Source organism: Uloborus diversus, chromosome 2 (genome assembly GCF_026930045.1).
Source record: "Uloborus diversus isolate 005 chromosome 2, Udiv.v.3.1, whole genome shotgun sequence".
Taxonomy (NCBI): domain Eukaryota; kingdom Metazoa; phylum Arthropoda; class Arachnida; order Araneae; family Uloboridae; genus Uloborus; species Uloborus diversus.
Window position 1 is genome coordinate 34,638,744 of NC_072732.1, and position 25,761 is coordinate 34,664,504.

Consider the following 25,761-nt stretch of genomic DNA (forward strand, 5'->3'; position numbering starts at 1 on the left):
CCTTCCATTCATTTTTCGACTTTGAAATGACCCTTAGAGTTGGATCACGCAGCGGCAGCAATTTCTGACTAAGAGCAACAAGTTTAAGTGTTGCGACAGAAACACTTACTGGTGATATAAACGAGGGTTTTAACCAGGGCTGCGGAGTCGGAAGGAAAATGGCCGACTCCGACTCCTGGATTTCGAAACGCCCGACTCCGACTCCGGATTGTTTTAAATTTTATTTTAATTGTATTTTTTCAACTCCCTCTCTCCCTTCAGGGGAAGGGGGAAAAGCTCTAAACAGAGATTGAAATATTAATTCCTTTTTATGAAAATTTCGCATTTTGTTTTTTATTGTGAACCCAAGACGCATACAACGTTAGAAATTCAATTTAAAATAAAATTTTTCAATAGTTACGAGTTAAAAAATGAGATGATTTAAAAATTCCATTAAAAAAATTTGAAAAGGATTATCTGTTATTTGCCTTCTTTAATGTATAACAAATAGATATTGATCAAATCGTGTGCTTTCAATTTTTGAAAGCTGTAACTTGAGAGAAAAAAAGCTTTTTTTCTAAATCCAAGTTCTTGAGAGGGGGTGGTTTACCCCGGGTGATACCCATCTGGTAGATGACACCCAAAGTTAATTTCAGAGTTAAAAAAAAAATATAAGTATTTTAATTCTGAAAATTTTCACGAATATATTTTTAATTATATTTCATCAATCAAATTTCAACGAAAATAGGGCACATATACGTCAGGAGCTAATTTTACACAAAAATGTGGCGGTATACAAATTGGTACGAATAGCTTTTACTATCCCTATATTTCTTCTTCGCTAAATTTTTAATTTAAATTTTATTGGCTGCTTTAGAATTAACCTTAATATGGAGATTTTAAGATTAACTGCAATTATTGAGTGTTGTAATCAAGAAATCATTTACACTTATTTTGTTCCATACTTTTTAGTGAGAACCAAGCTTATAGAAATAGTCTTAATAAAGAAAGAAACATTACATTATTTCATCGAATCTTTTGGATTCGTGCTTTCGCCCCAGAACTTCTTTCAATTTGCCGACCACCCTTAAACGTTTCAACCTTAGCTACGGGCCTCGACTTACTAATTTGTTACGTTTATTTTACTATTTTATAACTGAGATCGAAAAAAGCACTATATTTCTATTTTTATTTGAAAGTGATTACTTGAAAATGTTACGCAACAAAACCGTTTGCTGACAGTTGCTATTAGTTAAGTAACAACAACAAGCAGACTAGGGTTAAGCAAACTAGGGGACGGCCACAGAAAGTTCGGTAAGCACTCAAGTTAGCTGATTACCATAATGGCAGTTATTTTCTTATTAGTATCTTTTTATACATGTAATCGAACCAATTGGTCGTCAGTTTTTAAAAAATGCAAGGAGAGTCAGTGAAAAGGAAAGTAAAAAAGAAACCCGGAGTCGGAGTCGGCATGTTTTCTAACGACTCCGACTGCGACTCCTTTAATACAAAATGAATCCTACTCTTCGACTCCGACTCCAACTCCACAGCCCTGGTTTTAACCCCTTTGAAAAAAGACCAAAAGAAAAAACCAAAAAGAGTTAAAAATTGCATTTTTAGGCCCTTAATTTTGGACACTTTTTGGGTCAGAGTAACCAATCCCTACTATCCTCCCTAATATCACTAAAGGTAACTTAAAAATGCATTTTCAGAATTTTGATCTCGAAAACTTACGGAAGGACTGCAGCCACTTACCCGTTTCTTGTGCTGTCGTACCAAACAAAATAGAAAATCATGTTTCTTGGACTTCGATTGCTAACAGTTTTCCCTGGGGAACCTCTTTTCCTTGTCTAACGTTGCCAAAGAGACCTTTAGAATGTGTTTTAAGAATGGGAAAACTCCTAAATATCCATCTCCTTCCCGTAAACTCACCCCCCCCCCAAAAAAAAAAATGTAGTGGCGTTTTTAAAGTCGTATTGTCAAAAATTTGAGAACTCCCGAACCTTCTCCCAATTAGAGAACCCCAAGCGTCATCAAGCGTAGTTCTTATAACGTAAAAAAAAAAAAAAAAAAAAAAAAAAAAAAAAAAAAAAAAAAAACGAGTTAGAGCAATCACCTCCTTCTCTAGCATTTCTACATATATACAGAAATTGCGTTCTTACAACTGCAAAAACAAAATTTTTCGGGGACAATCCCAAATGCGTTTTTAAGCATTTAAAAATTTCTAAGGGAGTGTCCAAAAACCAAATCTTTTCCCTTGTGTTACTACCAAATGTAGCCTGAATTGAGTTTAAAAAAATCTCTTTTGAAATTGCGTCTAAAAAGAGATACCGAATCCACAGTCATTTTGGCATGTATTTCAAAATATTAAAAATACTCCTGGGTCTGCTACTCCCTTACAAACAATCATTTAGGCGCTCCTGATCGTCAACGCTCATGAAAAGTGATTTGTGGTACATATTACTATTTCATGTCCAACTTGAGCGCCAATTAAAGGTCCTTATGTTATTGGTATCTTTCGGAATTGCAACATTTACGACACCACACATCTTTTTCTGAACCAACAAAACTTGTACAGTATTAAATTTCGACGAAATGATACTATAATAATAAATATAAGTTATCTGAGAAAACATTTACTCATATTATGATAAAGTAACTTTAACTCTTGGTAATTCAGTAAAATTACTGTGTTCAAAAGAAAAAAATTAAAAAAAAAAACAGTAATACCGCCTACCCTTTCCCGCGTCTTCTTCCGAAACAACTTTCATTTTTCTGTGTCGCCACCCCTTCCCGCCCCCGCACCCTACTGCGATATTGCCATATGTCTATAAATGTGTAATATGCTACAAAAATTTAGCAGCAGGTGACTTTTTCGTCTTTTTGTCGAAATTTTTTGAACTTCGAAATACATCCCCCCCCCCACACAACAAAATCCTGGCTACGCTCTTGATGGGGGGTAAAAAGGTTAAATACTTCTCAGGAATCAGGGGACGGATTCAGGGCTTTTAATGGGGGTTACCCCGGTAAACATGACAATTCGTTTCACAAAGCTCATCCGCCATTGTAATGTGTTGCATATTTTAAGTAACTGCCCCAAATTTTAATCGAATACGTTTCAAATATTTTAAAGATTTTAATCCATCTTTGAAGGAGTTGCTGGGGGACCCATCGCATTGCAATTTGTACTCCTTCTTCCGGAAGATTGGCTTCTCCTTTTTACTTTCTTCTATATCTAATATATAGAAGAAAGTATTGGATTCGTGCAAATTTTCGAATTTCGAATTTTGACGGATTCGAACGTTTTGAGGTGTGCTGAGTCCATTTCGACTATTTTTGGAAAATGTCTGTCTGTCTGTGTGTATGTGTGTGTATGTGTGTGTGTGTATGTGTGTGTGTCACGTCTGTGTGTGACCAGTTTTTTGTTGCCGCTCTACAGCAAAAACTACCGAATGAAATAGAACGAAATTTGGTACACATATGTGCCCCCTATGTGAACTTGTGCCATTGGTTTTTGGCGCGAATTCCCTCTAAGGGGGTGGAGCAATGGGACGTTTTTTGAGTTACGCGTGCTTGCTATTCCTCAGGAAGTAACAGGCGGAATCAAACAAAATTTGGTCCATATGTTGCCATCAACAGGAACAGGTGCTGATTCAATTTGGTGTCAATAACTCAAACGGGGGTTGAGCTATAAAACGTTTTTTGTCGCCAATTGTGACTGCTGTATCTCCAGAAATAATGAACGGAATGAAAGAAAAATTTATCGGCAAGTAGCCCTTAGTGGGTATAAGAGCTGATTTTATTTTGGTGTCAACAGCTAGAAAGGGAGTAGCGCAATCGCCCGTTCTTTTTTTTCATTGTGAGCGCCCTATCTCAAGAAGTAATACTACGTTCTGGTTTAAATTTGGAATATATGTTAATCCATATATGTAAACAGGCTTTGGTTCAATTTTGACGCCAATCGCTCCAAGAGGTGTTGATATTTTTTTTTTTTTTGAATAAAAATAGCTTTATTAATGCAACAGTTAGAAAGATAAATCGTAATAGATTGTCGTCTGCGTATTTCTCGTGATTTTTACTTTCTTCTATATCTAATATATAAAGGAAAGTATTGGATTCGTGCAAATTTTCGGATTTCGAATTTTGACGGATTCGAACGTTTTGAGGTGTACTGAGTCCATTTCGACTATTTTTTGGGAAATGTCTGTCTGTCTGTGTGTATATTGTGTGTGTGTGTATGTGTGTGTGCATGTGTGTCACGTCTGTGTGTGACCAGTTTTTTGTGGCCGCTCTACAGCAAAAACTACCGCATGAAATCGAACGAAATTTTTTTACACATATGTGCCGCTATGTGAACTTGTGCCCATTGGTTTTTGGCGCGAATTCCTCCAAGGGGGGTGGAGCAATGGGACGTTTTTTGAGTTGCGCGTGCTTGCTATTCCTCAGGAAGTAACTGGCGGAATCAAACAAAAGTTGGTCCATGTGTTGCCATTAACAGAAACAAGTGCTGATTCAATTTGGTGTCAATAACTCAAACGGGGGTTGAGCCATAGAGCATTTTTTTGTCGTCAATTGTGACTGCTGTATCTCAAGAAATAATGAACGGAATGAAAGAAAAATTTATCGGCAAGTAGCCCTTAGTGAGTATAAGAGCTGATTTCATTTTGGTGTCAACAGCCAAAAAGGGGGGTAGCGCAATCACCCGTTCTTTTTTTCCATTGTGAGTGCCCTATCTCAAGAAGTAATGCTACGTTCTGGTTAAAATTTGGAATATATGTGAATCCATATGTAAACAGGCTTCGGTTCAATTTTGACGCCAATCGCTCCAAGAGGTTGTTGATTTTTTTTTTTTTTTTTGCGAATAAAAATAGCTTTATTAATGAAACAATAAGAAAAGATAAATCGTAGTAGATTGTCGTCTGCGTATTTCTCGTGATTTTAATTGTATGGAAATGATCGGAAATATTATCTCAATGATTTAAAATTTTCAACTGTTGCCATCTTATGTTTGTTAACAAATAAAATATTTGTAATTAATTCAAGCAAGGCTTTTAAAATAACTTTCAATTTTCGCTCTTTGCTTTGCTTTTGCAATGATTCAGACATTGGGATGGTCGTCCAAGTTTTTGCATGTGTAATTTTGTTCTTGTTGGGAATATTGCTTCCTCATCAAGCATAAGGAGGGGATCAAGTAATATATATATATATATATATATATATATATATATATATATAATTATATATATATATATATATATTATATAATATATATATATATATATATATATATATATATATATATAGAAGAAAGTTTCGTGATGGCCACAACATACTAGTAATTGTATGGAAATGATCGGAAATATTATCTCAATGATTTAAAATTTTTAACTGTTGCCATCTTATGTTTGTTAACAAAACAATAAAAAATTTATAATTAATTCAAGCAAGACTTTTAAAATAACTTTCAATTTTCGCTCTTTGCTTTTGCAATAATTCAGACATTGGGATGGTCGTCTAGTTTTTGCATGTGTAATTTTGTTTTTGTTGGGAATATTGCATATTGTCAAGCATGGGGAGGGATCAGAAAAAAAAAAGAAAAATATAGAAGGAAGTTTCGTGATGGCCACAACATACTAGTTAATGTAGTGTTTGATTCGTCAAAATGTGATCTTGTCCTTTTCTTGTCATTCAAAGTTTTTGTCAACATATTGTTTCATACGTTATCTTAGTGTTTGCATGTCTTTATAACTTATTTTAAACTAATCATATATACCTTTTTTCACAAAACACGCTTACTTTTATCATATCTTGACTTTATACTTATGTATATAATTGGTACTAAACAATCTTTTGGCGAAGCACAGCCCTCAGAGGCTCCTGCGCCATTAAAAATGAACAAACCAACCAACCATTTTGGAGTCCTCTTTTTTTTATTTTTAAATTGATCCTATATAAAGGATTTTGGTCTTGGAAGCTAAAAATTGGCATATAGTTTCAAATGTATGTCTGCACCTCTATAAAATTTTGTTCAGATCGAAGATGGTCGGGTGAAGGCGACGAGGTCACTTGACTCTGGTTTTGACGCAACTTTTGCTACCTGTTTCCTGTCAAATCCAGCGCGACTCAGCTTAAATAATAGCGAACCATTCGCTATTAATTAAGCTGTGATGTGCTTACGCAGAAAAATTTCGGGTTTTTATACTATGCAGGTCTGCCGCTCCCGGGCTCTTGCTCTAGAACTGTTACAGGTCATTTCCATGTAACGTTTCGGGATTTCACGGGTTTCAGTTCGTTTCTCGCAAGAAAAAGAAATTTTTTTTAAACATTTCCTTACTTCTTATGAATTTTATCAAATTAGGCTTCTCGTTGTTTTGAAAAACATTTTTAGCTACCAGTATGAACATATGCTCATCTGCTTAGTTTGGATTTTCGCCCTACTGTTCTTTAACAGAATTTTATAGGCGAATAAACTGTTTGGTATTTTCTTGCAGTTCTACCTTTACTGTTAAAAATTCAAGAAGATTTTCTGGTAATTGTTACTGTAAAATGGCGGACTTACAGCATCACTGATTTTTACGGTAATTTATACCGGAGAAATAAGCGATCCCAGCTCCAATTGGTTGCTGTTGCTTACCGAGGAAACCGTAAAATTTAACAGTAACATATACATCGATTTTTACGGTAACAGTTACTGGCAATATGGATGCCAGTAACAATTACCGTACATTTCCCAGAAAAATTTTAACAGTGTTCGCTTCGGCTTCATATGCTAAGGTGCTGGAGGAACCATCCTAAAAGGGAAGGTGTAAGTTATTACTATAAACATATCTAAGTTTTCTTGGAAAGTTCCCTGTATTTTCTAGAAACGGTACTGGCTTTTCAGAAACATTTCAGACTTTTAGCGGGAAATTTTGCCAGTTATGTTACTGCAGAAATTAGTCTCATTAGCTGCCCATTACTTTCCATGAACCTTCCAGTTTTTCCTTTTTTTTTTCATTTAGGAATTAAATCTCTGCAGCACTTACACTTATTTATATATGAACTAAGTATTATCCGATTCAAATCCTAACATCACCTGAAATGTAAAATCGTTTATTTGTTTCCTAAACATGATATGTTATTTTTCTTGCATACTTTAACAATCAATTAACACTATCGTCAGAAAAATTTTAAAAATAAGATTTTAAATTCTTCAGATGCATTTGAAGCACTTTAAGTGAGATAATTATCTAATTATAGGACTGGATAAAAGAGTTTGTAATGAAAGTAGGATAAAATATTCAAAATACAATTGGAATTGTTCCAAAAATCTTTAAAAAATTGTATTATTTTGTACGTGGTAAGATACGATCATGAGATTATATACTAATGAAAACACGCATTTCATCCGAGATTAGTAAACTAAAAGAGCTCCAACTAACAGGAACCATTCAATAGGTACTCAATAATAGTTTAATATGACTTTATACTACTAGCTATTCAAACTATTCTGATATTTTAATTTTATTTAGTTACAAAACTGTTTTAAAGTTTACGAAACATGTTTTTAATAAAAATTGCCTAGATTGATGAATATTTAACAATCGTGGGTATTTCTATCAACAGTTATTCATTACCTACATTTTACTTCTCTGTGTATCAGGAAACATTCGTATCAAACAAAGACTAAGTCTATTTTCAGCAAATGGATTTCTAGAACACCTTTTGTCTTGGTAAACAGCTGATGTATTGACATTGAAATTTTGTTCACTTAACATTTTAAAGGCGAGTCATAAATTAAGATTGAACTGAGCTCTCAACAAATAAGTTTGGAGCATTGGAAATTCAAGACACTTATATGCCAAAGCATAAGATTCAATGACATTGAATTATATTCATGAGTAGAACGTGAATAATTAATTTCTCAAGATTAGTACTAAGTTTTCAGTTGATTAAGAATGTTTCCGTATTTTGTGTTAAATAATACTTTTATGTAAGAAAGGAAAAATATCCCGCAATAAAAAATAACTGTTTGATGTGTAGGTTTATCTTCTGAGTGTAGAAATAAAGCGAAATATCTTCGTTAAATTACTTTAGTGTTCATTGAAATGTTTTTTTTTTTTCTTTTTTGCTTTGTTTGTTGGTAATATACAATTAAAAGATATCCGAGACAAGGATATTTTTTTCTTTTGTATTGAAAAAGGGCTTTTAGGAACCCTTAAACACGTGAGTTAAATAAACACCTTTGTGCATAAAAATTAAAGTAAGAAATAGCAAAGTCAAATAACACAAATGGCACATTACTAAAGACACGTGTTTTGGCGTTACAAGGAACTCCTTTTTCCAACGTAAAATAAATCAGCTTAAGCCCTGATTTTCTAGGAGCAAATCGCCGATCTTCGACGTCGCTCCTCGCCGTGATGCTGAAATCAAAGTCAAGTGGATTCCGGCGTGGTCATTCACGACGTCGATTTTGCTCGGGCGCGCATGCGCAGAAGAATCGAGTTTTCCCCACGGTGAGGAGCGACGACGACGATCGGCGTGTTTGCTCCTAGGAAACCAAGGCTTTACGGATGGAAAAGCATCCGACAAAAGCTAAAGCTTTTTTTGAACACGTGCGAAACACGTGTCATCAGTATATAGTAATTTGTGCTACTTGACGTTGTCATTTCTTATTTTACCTTAAACTCACGTCTGCAGTATCCTGAAAGCTTGAGCGCATTAATATTGCTTGGTTATCTAATGCTTTACTACAAAAGATATTTTTGAAATTCTTATTTCTTTGTGTTTTTAATAAATGTATAAGAATGGGAAACTAATTTAGTCAGAGTTCAACAATTTGAATATTAACTTCAACTGCTTCCATATATGAGGCAATGAGAAGCAAAGGGAAAAATTAAGTGGCAAAATTGAAAATTTGGAGATAACCTCTCCACTGTCTTGGGGCAAGAGATAGCACTAGTAGCCCTGGTAAGTGCTGCTATACAGCATGATTTAGAAAAAAAAATCAGTAAGAACATACCTAGGAGCTAATCTTTAAACGCGTTTTACTCAAAACTTGAAAATGTCCACTTACATCCCTTTGCTTCTCACTGCCTCATATGTTTTCTTTCGTTTATTTTCAGTACATAAGTGTTAGTATTGTGTTCAGGACCCAAATTATTTCTAGATATGAAAAGGTAAAACAAACAAATGTGTGATAATATATCGAAGCACAAGCTTCCGTGTGGAATTAAAATGACATACAGAATCACCTTGTTTCGAAAGGAGACTAATTGTCATGACCCAGGTGCTCATGTTTCAGCCAGAGATAGATGTAGTACAGTAACAGTAATTTTTCTGTAACACAAAAACAGTCCGAGAAACATAAATTTAAACTATTCCTGACTATTGAAGAGCGTTTCTTCTGCGGTTAAAAGTTCTAGATACTTAATGAGTATTTCAGACATGATTTTTTCAGGATTGAATGTCTTAAAGTGTTGAGATTTAAAATCGAACTATAGCACTTTTACGGGAGTAAATCAAAATTTTACTATAACTGTATACCAAAATGTGTCTCTAAATGCTAAAAAACAAAGAAGTATAAAGTTAAAGAAGTATTTGTGCATTGAGAATGAAATAATATCCTTTAGTAAAAAGTGCTGTATGCTGTCGCATGTGTTCATAAGAATTTTATAGATAAGAATTTCATTTTATGTTTCAGATCCCCCTGGAAGTCCGGTGCTCAAAGTGGTATTTTCGAACCAGTCGTCGATTAGTCTAGAATGGGAACAAACGGAAATTGCTAATCCTGTTGATGGTGAGTTTGTGTTACATGTTCTTAATAGACAACAAGACAACGACTGATTAACCAGTTGTTAATCTGCCAGACCCCGTTTGAGGCTTCCATGCTCCTATCGGTGGGACGAGATGAAGTTACTATCCAATTGCGGCATCTGGCTTATGATACAGATTCAGACAACCACGCAAAACACTGTGTTCCCTCAAACGTTGTCCCTTTCCTAGGATGGACTGGACCTACATAAAAGTAGCCTTGTCACAGAAAAAAAGGGGGTACGCATTGGATAGATACTTTACTGCAGATCACGCAATGTCTTAGAGTATGTACTGAAAAGGAAAGTTTAGAGCTGCTATTTCAGTCACCAACATGAGACCGGTTTTTATTTCATTGCCTCATGACAATCAATCGTTCCATTGATTTTTAATGGAATTAGAATGCCATTTATTATCCTTTTTGTTTTTTTTCTTGTCAAATAAATAAAAAACAATAATTAATGCAACAATAAGAAAGATAAATCATTTTGAATTGTCGCCTTTGCCTTTCACACGATTTAACTGTTTGCAAACTATTGGAAAAATGTCAAGGATTTAAATTTTTATCTCTTGTCACCTTCTGTTAGTTAACAGTTTTCAACTGGAATAACCGCAAAACTTTTAATTATTTTCAGTTTTCCCTCCTTAATTTTGTTTTTGCGGGGATCATTCGATATCTGGAAGCGGGGGGCGCACGGTATTCAAATGTTTCCTTGCGAAATTTTATTTTGGTAGCTCTGTTGTTTTGTAGTAACAGTATGCAAATAAATCTTACCCTACTCTTTGCTCACGCGCGCAAAGGAAAAAAACTCCTCGATCAGGCATTGAAGCTATTGGATAAACGCCAGTGGTTTAAGATCCCTAATTACCCAATTATCAATATCTTCTGGATTTTGCGAATCACATAATCTTATAAGACCGGTTACATAAGTGATTATGAAGTGAAAAAGGAGGCGCTTGAAACGAGTGCAAGCACTGAAACCACTGTCTATTGTAATGCGATTACACATTCTATAACAAAAAATTCGACGCTCCAATAAGCAATCATCCGATTGCTTTGAAATTTGTATTCATGAGTGTTTTGACCAGATATGCAAATGATTAAAATTTGGTGTCCAATGAATGAATAGTTTGATCTCCAACGCATCGAAACTGCCCATCCAGCAGAAGTATATAAAGAGCAGTTATTCAACAGTTGTTACAACTTTCGATTTGATTGCTATTCAGATTACCTGTCAACAACTAAAAAATGTCTTGCCGCGTAGTTCGTGAATATTACGAGCAACTGTTAGAGTTTAAAAGAGGTCGTATCAATGGATTGAAAAGGGCCGGTTGATCTTATCGGATAATGCTCGTCATTTGAGTCGAAGCTATGCGGTGATTCGAAGTTGCTGGCAAGGATGGGTGGTAAATAGCCAAGTTATGCGTCAGGATGGTAGCAGTCGACCTAGAGTCACAACATATTGTGATGACAGAGTGATTGTCCAATCAGCTGTCACAGCGTTTTCTTCATCTCTTTGAACCATCTGACATTCAACCCAAACACCAGTGTCCATCATGACCATTTACAGACGGTTGGGACAACGAAGTCTACGCTCGCGCCGACCGTTACGCCACCTGCCACTGACGTCTACACAGTGCCGAGTCAGATTACAGTGTTGCATAGCTCGATTAGGTTGGAATAATGCCGACTGGGGACGTACAGTCTTTAGCGACGAATCCCGCTTCCAACTGTGTCCTGATGATCATCGAAGACGTCTTTGGTGAAAACCAGGGCCAGAGGTTTCAATTTTGCACGCCACACTGACCCTCCACAAGGCATTATGGTCTGGGGTGCCATTTCCTTTAATAGCTGGACCCAATTGGTCGTAATTAGAGGTACAATTACTGCACAGCGGTACGTCGACGACATCTTAAGACTTGTTTAGCTGCTGCTCCTTTTGCAGTACCCTAGGTTCGTTTTCAGCAGGACACTGCCAGATAACATACATCACGTGTTGATATGAGCTATCTGCAAGCTTTTTAAACTCTTCCGTGGCCTGTCAGATCGCCAGATCTCTCTCCCATCAAGCATGTCTGGGATATGATGGGATGGCGATTGCATCTGCCAAGGAATGTTGATAACCTCGTTCGACAATTGGAGCGAATTTGGAAGGAAATACCGCAGGACACCTTCCGGGAGCTTTACCGGTCTTTGCCACGCCTTGCTTCAGCTTGTATCCAGGCTAGAGGCAGGTTAACACCTAACTGAGCTTGTTACTGTAACTCTGACATAAGTTATTCAATCGTTCTGAGAACTTAATCATTTTATTTTCTATACATTTTCTTCCTATCCACCAATTTTCATCTCAATCGTACCTCTCCTTCTTGGTGAGTCGATTTTTTGTTATAGAGTGCACATTGATCATTGAACCACTAGATGGCACTGACGCTTTCGGGCTTGGACAATTTATGACTTTTCTGTGCTAAACCGATGTACTTATGATCTTCCTATGCATTCACCAGTCAATGATAAGTTTAAAAGTTGGTTTATTTTTGATTGGACATCGCCCATTTTGACTGCAATAATCGCTGAACGGAACCCTGGCATCCAACAATGAATAACAACGTAATGGAAGACAGGGACTCCCTGTAGCGCCCTCTTTGTTGCCATGAGTTTCAGCTATTGTCACGGCGTATAAGCGTAAGCGAAATTTAGTGGGAACAAGAATTCATCATACAAATAGAGGACAAAGTTTGGTGATCGTCAAAAAAAACCCTTCAACTTATCTTTTTCTTTTTTCGCAAATGTAGCTTTAGAAACATTATTAAAGACTAAGAGTAATTTTCATCAGACACTAGCGAGATTTTAAACATTAGAAAAAACAAATGAAGTATTTTATCACAAAGTACTTTTTGACTTCATTTCCCGTTATATATTAGGATACGACAATTAAAGTAACTATCCTTGAAGACGAAAATTGATAGAATTAAAGAAAAAAAGAGGGAGAAATATAAGCATCTACAAAATTGGAATTAATTGAAGAGTTTTCCCAGAAGCGAATTTTCTTGTTTGAAGAAAGAGAAGGATAAAATTAGCTAGAGCAGAAGTGAAATTAATATTCATTGTATTGCCATTACATAATTATTAGCTACAAAGCCTCCAATTTCACTCATAATAGATGAAGTAATAATAGAGGTGTTCATATATTTGTTTTTCATCAAAGTAAGAAATGCTTCTGAGACTACAAATTCTTAAAATTAAGCAATTCGTGAATGTTAATGCATAATTTGCATCAACACTTTGAATGTATGATGATGCCGCCTTTTATTCAGAAACCCATTTTTGACAAAATAAATTCAAAATATTCTTTTCATTCTAGTTAAAAACAAGATATTTCTAATTAACTGAGAATTTAAGGAAAAAGTATCATCCGTAGAAGAAACATTTTATAAAGTTTCAGATATTTCAATAATCTAGTCTGTTCATTTAATTATAATTTTAATTTAATATAAAATATTTATATTAAAATAATGCCTGAATTAGAATTATTTTCTCAGACCTTAGATTTATGTGAGAAAGGTTTTACGATGAAGCTAAGGATTTGCTACCGTGTTTTATCTTTCAAGTATTTTCCTTAAAGCGAAAAAATAGTTTTAGTTGAAAAATTGTTGGAATTCGAGTATTATTTTCCAATTTCAGTTATTTTCACATTCCATTTCTTAATCTTTCGATCGGAAAAGAAATCTCAAAAAATCGATCAAAAAGTTAATTTTTCAAATCTGGTGCATTTTATTCCTCGACGAGTTCAACAAAAGTTAAATTTTATTCAAAATTTATGTCTACATTATATTTTATACATTCTACTAATTACTCATCTTTTACTGTTTGTGCTTTCTGGTTATTTGTATTTGTTTCATTTGTTTGTATTTTCTTTTACAGATTCCTTTTTCTTTCATTTCCTTGTTTATTTCGGATTAGAAATTATATATATAAGAGAAAATGTTACTGTTGCCAATTTATTTTCGGAAAAACTTTTTTATTCGCATTTTCAAAACAAATTGAACTGTGCATTAACTGGGTAGTGTTCATACTCTTAGTCTGACACCCGTTATGTAGTTTTGGTAGTTTTCCTTCGTTTATAACTTTGTAATTTAATGCAATAGAATGATTTTCTTTGTTAAAATGGCGTCCTAAAAACGATGGCGTCCTAATTATTCCCACTGTTTATTTCTCTTGCAAGTTACTAACTTGAAACTGCGTTCCTCTTTCTTCATTAACAAGTAGAAACAGATTATCTCTGGTAAGTTTTGTTTTTTGCATTGACAGGTTATATCCTTCACTACAAATGGGAGTTAGGCGATTGGCAAGAAACGGAATTTCCTTCTTCAGAGACAGAGCACTCAGTACATGATCTTAGATGTGGATCCGGTTACCAGTTTTACGTCACAGCTTTCAATTCTATTGGTCGCGGCATTCCAAGTGATATTATTAGGACGCAAACAAATGGAAGAGGTAAGAATGAATCCTCTATTTTTCACCAACAAATAACACGGTTTTAAAAAACTTTTACTCAAGAGTCTTTTGAGCAATCACGATTGCTTATTGTCCTCATTTGACAGTTTTTGGCGTCTGGTTCCTTTTTCAGCTTGGACCAAGGGCCTCTGCAGCACCACCGCCAAACGGCCTGTGCAGGCGGCGCGGCTGCTACGGTCCTGAGCTATTCACTTCTCCTGGTCGGAGGCGTCCATGTACTACACACACGCACGCTCACACACACATACATACACACGACTTCACACACATACACTCACACATGCCTACGTGCACACACACAGGTCTACGCACACACACAATCCTACACACTTACACACATAACTATGCACACGTAACCGCACAGGAGGAGAGGCAGGCTTGGGGAGACAGGAGCCGTTTCTAGAAACAATAACTCCAATTAATAGGGTCCTGTTGAAGCTCGTGATTGCGAAAAATATAATTTAAAATTTCAGAATTCAAATTAATTATTATTTTTTCTTTTTTTGAGCAATCACAATTGCTTATTGTTCTCACTTTACGTTTGGATGTCCTTTGATTTTATTTTCCCACCGCCACCCTCTGCAGCATCACCGTCGACCGGCTCCTCACGATGCTGCTCCTATAGCAAAAGCCGTCTCCAGGTTGCATCCATGTCCTACACACACGCGCATACATACACAACTACACACAAACACACACAAACACATACACACACATACACCTACACACATACACACAAATACACACAGACACCTACACATGCGCACAAACACATACACTCATACATACAAACAACTACCCACACATTCATGCCTGCACACAACACAAACACATATGCCTACACAAACATACACATACCCCCCACACACACATTCATATACACAACTACCCACACACTTATGCCAGCACACAGACACAAACACACATGCCTACACACACATACACATACCCCCTACACACAAACACACATACCCTCACAGACAAGCACACACGCCTACATACACACGCTCGTGATTGCGAAAAACATAATTTGAATTCAAGATGTCAAAATTCAAATTAATTTTTTTTCTTTTTTGTCTTAGGTAAACAGAATCAGTATTTAGATAGTATTTTTGTCAATATGGACTTCGTAAAAACATTTTTATATGTTAATTATTTGAACTGTTTTAATATATTTTCGTGTTTACAGAGTAATAATCACTGCCCGAATCAATAGCAAACCCAATCTCTGGTTTTGAGAGAGGTACGTTTCATGACCCCCTTCTCTTCTGGAACTGCACGTGATTTGAACATGCTTATACGACTGATTTTCAATAAGTGAACAATAAGCTATTTTCAAATTAATTTACTGAAAAAATACTAAGTTAAAAAAAGCGCATTGAGGTGAAACAAAATAATAATGACAATAAAAAGAAGTAAAGATTTTAAAAAAATAGGAAAAAGAAACAGAAAATTATAGGTCGAATGAAAACTTGTATCCTCTTATCACGACATAATTGCTCGCAAAAACACTAAAGAAAGTCACTAAGTAATCAGATTTAAAATTATTATGTTTTAAAGAAAGGATATTTTTATAAAACTGTATTAATATAGGCGGCTCAATCATCACATCTGAAGCAGAAAATTACTTCTCATGCAACACATAAGAAATAATTGAGAAGCTCATTAATCAAAGCTATATTTTTACAAAAAAACATAAAGAAGCTAATCTGCTGAACAAATTATTAATATGTGATTGGCATTGCCTATTTTGTGCCCAATATGTATATTATATAACAGATCATTTTTTGAGCAAACACCTTGCTTTTTGTTCTCCCTTGACTATTTTGATGTTCTTATGATTTTACTTTCCCCCCACCTCCCTCTGCAGCACCACCGTCGACTGGCCCCTCCCAATGCTGATCCTCCAGCGAAAACAGTATCCAGGTTGCGTCCATATCCTACATACACACGCATACATACACATACCTACACACACACGCATATATACACACACCTACACACACACGTATACATACACACACCTACACACACGCATACATACATACATACACCTACACACACGCATACATACATACACCTACACACACGCATACATACACACACCTACACACACGCATACATACACACACTTACACACGCACGCATAAATGCTCACACCTACACACACATATCCCACGCCTACACACACACATATACCCACAACACTCATGCCTGCGCACAGACACACACATACCTACACACTCATGCCTGCACACAGACACAAACACACGCGCCTACGTACACATACTTGCGATATCGAAAAACATAATTTGAATTCCTGATGTCAAAATTCAAAAATTTTTTCCAGCTCCTGTTGCTCCAGATAAACAGTCAATGCTAACTACAAACCAGTCTGCTGCAGCCATTCACCTCGATGCTTGGCACGACGGAGGCTGTCCCCTGACATCATTCGCTGTTCGCTACAGGCAGCAAAGACAGCAGGTGTGGAATCTTGTGACAGAGGGTGGATCTGGTGACAACAATGTTAGACCTCAAGAGCGACTCCGACGTCAAATCGTTCTTGACGATCTGATTCCAGGCACTTGGTACAGGCTTCAGGTGACGGCTCATAATGAAGCAGGATCAACTGATGCTGAGTACACATTCGTGACTAGTCCCTTAATGACAGGTTATTATTAATATTATTTTAAATCTGCATGTTAACTTCAAACTGATGTTAAGTAGGGGAGGCCAGGTCTAGTATTGACATTTTTGTCATTTTTGATAATACCGTAAGATTTGAACTGATGTGAAACCATTTATTATATCATATTATTAGAGTAAACCTTGAGCAATATATTTATAAAACAATTATCAACATTTTTAGACGTTTTTCATGACAGAAAACGGAATTTGCGTAGCCTCTAAATTTGTCTCAACTTGCCCCGTAGCGGGGGTATAGCGACATGCTTGAGGCACATTGTGCCACCCAACGAAGGCGTACAAATACGTTGTAACGTGTACAGATTATGTAGTAAATGCAATTAAATGGGATATTTTACGTTAAGAGTGAAATAATTATTTATTTATAATGCACTGAACACAAAAAAAGAACACCATCATGTTTCAATAACACTTTAAACGAAATGAAAATAAAATAGTTTAATTATTAACGCTTGTGAACTCTTTTTTTAGAGACACATTAAAAAACTGCTTTAATCGAAAAAGATAAAACGTAGACCTTTAATAATTTTTGGCCATATTAATCTTGGACTCAGTATAATGTATAGGCCCATATCCGACAAGCCTACTCATTTTTATAATCACTCGTTCTCTTCGCTTGTTTCAACAGCCGATGTGTTGTTAATGCAAATGCTATAAGGTTTATTTTTGGTACATTTGACATGAGACCAGTTTTAACTGCCATGCATTGTACCCAGACTTCTCCGGGTCTAGAAACTTTGTATTGCTCCAAGCAAAGACTAGACATAACCAATTTTAATCATCTTTAGAGCCATTCGAATCTTTATTCTTCAGTTTTTTTAAATAACGTTGCTGTAATTTTTTCTGCACCTTTTGGCATTTCCGTACAGTTTAAATTTTGCTTTTTCTTCTTCAATTTGTTTCTTGCGTTCTCTTGCTTTTTGTTTCGCTCAAATTTTCTCTTTAGGTGCGATTGCTGGAATAACAGGTTTAAAAACATTTACGAGTGGAGTGTTTGCACTTTCAATTTTCAACTTTAGATGGCCGTCTTTTTTTCTATAAAACGTACCGCTGTTACAATGCTAATTTCAATTGCCATAGACTCATCTAATTCAATTAGATTTCTCCGTTCTGAAGACTTATCTGCATTCTTACTATTATTGACTAAATTTATTGCTGAAGTGTGGGATTTGATAACAGCTTTATATTGATTATTTTCACTATAATTTTGGTCATCAACGCTCTCATCTCTGATGGATAATGGACGGGGGAAGGTAGGAACACTGTCGCAACATTTTTGAACTTTACTGAATGGTTTCCGAAATAGTATCATGATTAACAAATGAAATGCATAGAGTAACAGCTCGAAATATAGGTATTTAAATAATGTTAGGCAAGTTTTCCTACTTCAGTGTCCTTAGTAGCAATGACAATTCCAACGTAGGTCAGAAAAAAATTTTTTTTTTGCTATAGAAAACACAATAACCATTTTTGTTTTGAAAACAGTCCAACGTTATACTTTCAATTTTACACAAGACTCTTGAGACCATTAATCTGCTCACTCACATGACGCGACAGGTGTTGAAACCTATTGGCTCAGTCGGGAGGGCCAACTTGCCCCTGGCACAATTAACCTCAGTCTCCATAAAATATTCTTGACCAGTCTCCTAATGACAGATTATCATTGGCATTATTATTTCATGTGTGCATGAATATTGGGAACTGATATAGAGTAGGCATTTGAGATTAGTCTCTTAATGACAGGGCATAATTCATATCATTATTTAATCTTAGTGAATGTTGTAAACATATTTAAGATTTGACGAGGTTTGATTAGTGTTACATTACATTAATTTATCACGCTTCATTAGGTCACCGTAAGGATTTTAAAATTTAATTAATGTGTTATAATTTTAAAGTATTGTCTTTCAACATCTTTTCGCTGTACGAGGGTCAATAAATGCTAATTTTTGTCTTAGTTCATATGACTTGTAAAAATCAATGGATTTAATGAGTTTTGCCCTGTCGTTTTGAAAATCAGTTAAAATAAAGAACATTTTTTTTTCAAACTATTAAACAAAATAAAAACAATGTATGAAGTTGGACTTTCATTGATTTCAAGTAATGAAAGCCTTAAAACATCAAATTTGAGCTTTAATATAACGAATCAATATAATGTTAACAGATCAAACACCAATGGATTTATTGCAATGTAATTTGGCACAAAATTTAAGTATATCCTAACGTATTTGTAACAGTAGGTCCCCGTTTATTTGGATATCTGGTTAATCCGAATCAAAATTGCCAAAAATTTTTAAAAAGTTTTCCATTTGCCTAACTGTTGTTTAATTATCATAAATAAACTAGCAGTACGCGAAACACCTACTTTTTGGCTTAATTTATTATATAACATCTCTGTAAAACCAAGCAATAAATTATTGTAATCGAACAAACATCACGGCCTACTTAGAGCTTCAGCCCGACGCGACATCTATTAGTTCACATATTAGTGAACATGTTAGTTCACTACAGCTAAACTATTATAAATGATAAAGTGTTTGCGCGAAAAAAAAAAGTATTTTATTTTGTTATAAAATGATTTTTTGCAGTTAAAGGTACATCTGCTTATTTAAGAAAACGTTTTGTCTATTTCCCGTGCTATCCGGATCTTCGTTTATCCGGATTTCTATGATCCGAGTTAGTCCGCATAAGAGAGGTTGTTCTGTAATTACACTGTTAGTGCCAAGTAGGGATGGATCGATATGAAATTGTTGTGTGCCAATAGATAAATGACGGGGAATGATAACAGCATGGTGTTTAAAAGCAATAGGACTTAGTTTTTTTTTAAATCTTAATTAAAATTTTGATACTTAACTGCATTCTTCTTTTGCTAAAGGAATATTTTTTTCATATTTGAAACTGAAGGATAGCTGAATAGCTAATTCTTTAATATTGTTATTGTAACGTAGAATGGGTCAATTACTGTCACTTCTGAAAACCTATAAAATTACAATCTGTTTTCATCAATCATTATCCTGCAACGATTTGTTTGCAATAAATCTATTGTAATTAGAATTTGTTTCTGTATTTCCAGATTACACAACTCATTATCCAATGCTTGAAGATGGTCATCAAGATTTTCCTCTTTACTTGGACATAAACATATTAGTTCCTGCTGCGGTTTCCCTTGCTGTCGTCATTGCGTTAATAATACTAGTCTGCGTCATTGTTCACAAGCGAAACGTGCAGGACACAAACAATGCTGGTAACTATCATCAACACCATCCTCTCATGCAAATTTCTCATTGGTCACGGAAAGCCTTGATCTTGAAAGATCTTGTCATTTCGCCAGAGTTATCAGAAGTTCATTAAATTTAACGGGTGTGTTCTAAATTTATTACATGTTTTAAGAATGGGGAGGAAACGGGCATGCACAGTATGGCCAAAGGACTGACTCTTAACGGCAACTCCTATTTGAAGAACATCGACTGATGCTTACTGTAATGTCTAATGCTTTCTGTAAAAACAGTGGATTTTTCTTTTATTTGCAAGTTCTATGTTTTATTTTTCCAATTTTTGATTAGTTAAGTTATATTTTTGATCATAAAAGTCCGTATCATAAGTGAAAATTTTACCATGTCTTAATGAACGAAAATTTTTCAGCATCATATAAATTAAATTTTCAAAATAAAGCCCACTTTTTCGCATAAAATTCAAAATAATTTGAAAAATAATGTTTCTTTCATCGGTTAGCAAAAATTAAAAGGTGTAGGTATTTAATATCTTAACTATTTCAGTCAAAAGCACTTTTAAGTATCCCACCCTATTTTTCTGCACATTCCATTAAATTATTGCTATTTCACTTTCAAATTTCAGATGCAAGCAAACTGTAAAATTTCTCTACTTTTTAAAAAGAAATTTCTATTTTTGTTACCATTTATACTCACTTGTATTGATAGTTAAGTGTAGTGTCATTCCCTCTGCTTATTACCTTTTAGTGATAAATCAAGGAATGTAAGTTATTCAAATTAAATTTTGAGTCATGCATATTAGCTATGCGACTCTTCAAAAGTTTTTTTTTTTTTTTTAGTATATTTGTCTCTTTAATTAATTAGAAGACTCATTGATGCAATCTATTGATTGAGACGGTCTTGGCCTGCCCTAGGCTATAGTGCCGAAAAAGAAGAAGAAGAAGATTGATACAATCTTCTGGCAAGACAACTAAAAAGTTTTGTACAAATTTTTATTTACAAAAAAAAAAATTGAATTTTGAAATTTTGAATTCAAATTATGTTTTTCGTAATCACGACAAGACCCTACTCATTGGAGTAATTGTTTCTAGATACGGCTTCTGTCCCCTCAAGTCTGCCTCTCCTCCTGGGCGGTTATGTGCGTATAGTTGTGCGTGCATGTATAGGCTTGTTTGTGTGCGTAAACCTGTGTGTATGCACTAAGGCGTGTGTCTGCATGTGTGTAACGGCGTGTGTGTGCATGTGTGTAACGGCGTGTGTGTGGGAGTGTGTATGTGCGTAAGGATGCGTGTGTGTGAGCATGTATGTTTGTGAGCATGTGTGTGTGCGTAGAACGTGGACGCCACCGACCAGGAGAAGCGGCAAAAGAGGGACAGTGCTCAGGACCAGAGACCGGTGGGCGGTGTTGCTGCAGAAGCCTCTGGTCCAAGTTGAAAAAGGAACCGCTACGCCAAGGACTGTCAAATGAGAACAATACGCAATCGTGATTGTTCAAGAAAAAGAAAGGTTGTTAATTTTGTACACAGCTCATTGTGTCTTAAACAGTTCTGAAGATACTGTTTGGAAGCGGTTCTTGTTTGTGGAGTCATTTTGATGTGATTTGTGAAATACCAAAAGAGAGTTTTTAAACATTTTCATTTTTCTGCATTATTTTCACTAAATTAATTTTATTTTGCGTTCCACTTCTGTCACGTCCCATAGTCAATTAATATTAAATTTATTTTATTGTAAATGTTTCTTAATTTTGCATAACTATGAAATACTTCAGAAATACTCCTTTTATAAGGCATTTATTTCAAAAATCAAACATCAATATTTGTCCCTAAAGCAATACTTTGAATGTGATCTGTTAATGGTTTTGTTTTTTTACTTTGAAGAGAAGTTGGGGTTATTGCTTGTACTTGTATATCAACTGCTTTGCATTGGTTCTTGAATTTTCCTCTGGTGGAAACTGGGTAAAATCTAATTTTATGGTGTTGCACTTTCCGCGTATTTTTCATTTTTCTTTCAATGGTGGAATTGTACTCACATTATAAGTTACAATCAAATGAAATTAATACATAAATATCTATTGGTACGCAATTTTTCCATTAGTCCAAAAAACGATTATATTTTTTGACTGAATATTTTTCGAGGAAATAATTAGTACCGTTTCATAGCTGAAGCTAAGCTGGAAACCTTTTTTTCAAATGATAATTAAACTTAAAACACCGAATTAAAATCGGCAAAAATTTCCGCAATTAATTTTAACGCATTTAGTTGTTGTCTATTTTAAAATAGTTCCTTTTGTTTTTTTAAAATTAAAATCTTTTCTTATACAATTATTGTAAGCATAAAACTGAGATTTATTGAGGAAAAAGCTGATTTTGAGTTAATAGTTGAGGCAATGAGAAAGTCGGAGGCACATGAAAAGCTTATTCCAAATCCCGCTGCATGACAGTACCGAACAAAGCTACTGCACCATTCATTGCCCGCAAATAAATGAGAGTTTCTTCTACCATTTGTACCAGTTGTTTCCTTATTTTAAACTTGCGGTACCCCGCGCTGCTTTGCCCATAGTAAAAAATTAGAAGGCCATTTGGTTCGCCTGTATATTTACAAATAATGGATGGTGACATTCTCGCCAATTTGCTCGCACATGTTACGATTCTACGTTATGATAATTTGGTAATTTAATCGTCCACGTTATGATAATTTGCTCGGTAAAATGTTCTTAAAACTGGAATAGAAAAAGAACAAAATTGAATTTTCGAAAAATTGCTTCAAAGTGCACACCTTTATACTACAAACTAATTCTGTGCCAAATTTTTTAAAAAGTTGCCGAACGGTGTAGGTGCTGTGAGCGTCACAGAGAGACATCCCGACAGAGATCTGGACAGATATTCTGACAGATATCGAGAAAAACTTTGAGCTTTATTATTAGTAAAGAATTTGCCGCTTACTTCTTCTCGTTTTAAATTTATGCTTTATTTTAGGGAGTGGCAGTGACACATACAGTAGCAGAAAATGCCAAGTCCACGAAGGAGTCCAAATGACGGAAATGGAGAAGAGTTCCTTGAAGAAAGCCCTCTCCAGTCCTGTGACCAGAGGAGATTATTATCCCACCCCTTATGCAACGACACGAATCACTGCGGAAGAGCAAAAAGAGGCTGCTGCTCGACAGGTGAGGACGAAGAATACAAAGCTCTGAAATTGTAGAAAGTTAAAATAAATACATTGCCTCAACTAGAGTTACTATAAGATTTTTATTTCATGTATATATTTTCGAGAAAAATGCCGACAATTTTTTTTTTTTTTTTTTTTTTTTTTGCGTAGTCAGAAAGAAAATATTTGAAACTTATACTAAATGAATATGAAATGCGTGGACGGTGGATAAACAATTTAACTTACGTCAAAATCGAAATAAAAAATGTATTGAAGTTAAAAAAAGGTATAACTAAGCTTTGAAAGCAGCTACTTTTGTAAAATACTCATTTATGTTATTTTTATTTTTATTGTTATTTTTTTCACTTCACCTTTTTTATGACTCCTAAAAATATCAAAGAATGTTTCTGGCTAAGAAGATTTTTTAATCTTTCAGTAAGATAAAGTAATCAAGCACTTATTATCACTGAAGAGCAACGGCATACTAAATTTTGGATCAAATGCGTTCCTCCTCGCTGCACAAAAGCACATCTGTTAAAAAATGTAACTTGAAAAGTTCAGCGAATCCAATGATTTCTTTAGTGTGTTGAATGTAAAAAGTAAAAGTGGATAGTAAAAATGGAAGTTATAACAAACTAAGTCAAACGACAATCTCAATAAAAGAAACTTTTTCGTCTAATGGTTTAAAATTGCTGTTTAAGCCAAGAAGTTACTATAAAGTGTGTTAATTTTTAAAAAACACATTTTTTTTGAATATTTACAAACCTAAAATTGTTTTTACAATCTGTACTTTTATTATACTGAGAAAAAAGCAATTTTCTCCAGAAGATACAGTTTTCTCCTGCACTAATCCTCGCAGAAATATTCTTTCTTCTAATAAGCGTAGTGATAGCATGATAAACAGATTTTTAGCAGTTTTACAAAAAATATACATAATACAAACTTAGAAAATATATGAACATGTTATGAATTCGCAAAGTACAGTGTATTCTTTATGCTTATAACTATCTTGCATTTATTTTAAGGGAGCCCATTTTTTAAAAATTTCTTTTTTACAGGCATTGGAGGAACCTTTATACGCTACTGTTAAACGGACGCCCAGGCCTCCTAGGTCTGAATTTCATGTGTACCACTATCCAGGTAAACGATATATTTTAGCAGCTTTTAAAATTAATTCTTTATATTTTTTGTTAAATAATTAGATGACGTCGATATTTAAAGATTGTTAACTGCTGATAGTACTGTATCGTGTTACAAACTAAATCTAGTTGTTGTATCGCTAATGAAGGGACAAACAATTTAATAAATTAAAGATATGATTTTGAAACTTTCGTAAACGTCAAACATAATTTCTCATAAAACCAACTTTTCAGAAATTGTTTTCAAAAACTTATGGGTGATTCCCCAAAATCCTAACAATATTATGTCCCCGTAGCCTAACAAAAAATTGTTTAACCCTGAAAGTGTTTTAATTTTTTTAATAGTTAAAAATAATTTATCTGAAGTTATTCTACTCTTATTAAAACAATAACTCATTTGGTTTTTTCTACAAAACTTTTTGAATAACCAAAAAGTCGCACTTTTGGCTTGTCCCCATCCGTTTTTCAAATGAAATTAAATTATTTATAAATTTTATATCAGCATTCCACAAATTCAATTTGTAGTACAAAATTAAGCATACTTAAAGGTAAAAAATAGCATTCTTTAAATAAGTTTAATTATTTAAATCATCAAGGTACATCGTTTTAAACTGTGTATCAAGGTCTTCATGTCATGCTCCTGCCTTAGGAATGAGTTCAATTATTATAGGAAAAAAAAAGAATTTTTAATCTGCTGTTCTATAAAACTGTTTGTTGTCACCATTTTGTTGGACTCCTTGAGTATTTTGTTAATATGATTTGTCTGCTGTTGTCATTAAAATTTTGAAGTTCAAGAATAGGGTATAAAACATTTTCGCTGTCATTCTCCTGGACAATATTTCTGTTTTAAATAAACGAAAAATTTTAACTCTACTCATAGTGTGTGGTTAAATGAAGAGGTAAGAATAGAAAAATAAGTAATAAATTTCGTATGAATAAGCGCAGTCCGCTTATTCATACGAAAATGTGTTGCTTTTCTATGAACTTTTAAAATGTGTCAAGGGCATGTCTGACACCCTGTATTTTGAAACAAAAAGTGTATCTCTGTATAATCAGCTTGATTTTTTTTTTACTTCTCACGTAAGTGGAATTGTGACGAAAACACAAAAAGACAGATTGCATGCCGTACTAAGAAACAGGAACATTTTTGAGTTGCCTACATTATATTTAAGAGCCGTATATATGTGCGATTTCTTAACATAAAATGCTGAAAAAAATCTGAAAAAAATTATATTACTCTTTGTTAGGAACTTAT

General features: G+C 34.5%; 1 protein-coding gene across 1 annotated transcript in view; it reads left to right on the forward strand.

Annotated features, from left to right (window-relative positions):
* The window catches only part of LOC129235203 (cell adhesion molecule DSCAML1-like), an 85,647-nt gene extending 61,061 nt beyond the window's left edge, over positions 1-24,586 (forward strand). Inside the window, exons 13-19 of the mRNA XM_054868909.1 lie at positions 9,662-9,757; positions 14,081-14,266; positions 16,638-16,958; positions 20,067-20,237; positions 23,199-23,386; positions 24,426-24,507; positions 24,570-24,586. Of these exons, the coding sequence (XP_054724884.1) occupies positions 9,662-9,757; positions 14,081-14,266; positions 16,638-16,958; positions 20,067-20,237; positions 23,199-23,386; positions 24,426-24,507; positions 24,570-24,586 (1,061 nt within the window). The remainder of the gene's footprint in view (positions 1-9,661; positions 9,758-14,080; positions 14,267-16,637; positions 16,959-20,066; positions 20,238-23,198; positions 23,387-24,425; positions 24,508-24,569) is intronic.
* The last annotated feature ends 1,175 nt before the right edge of the window (positions 24,587-25,761 follow it).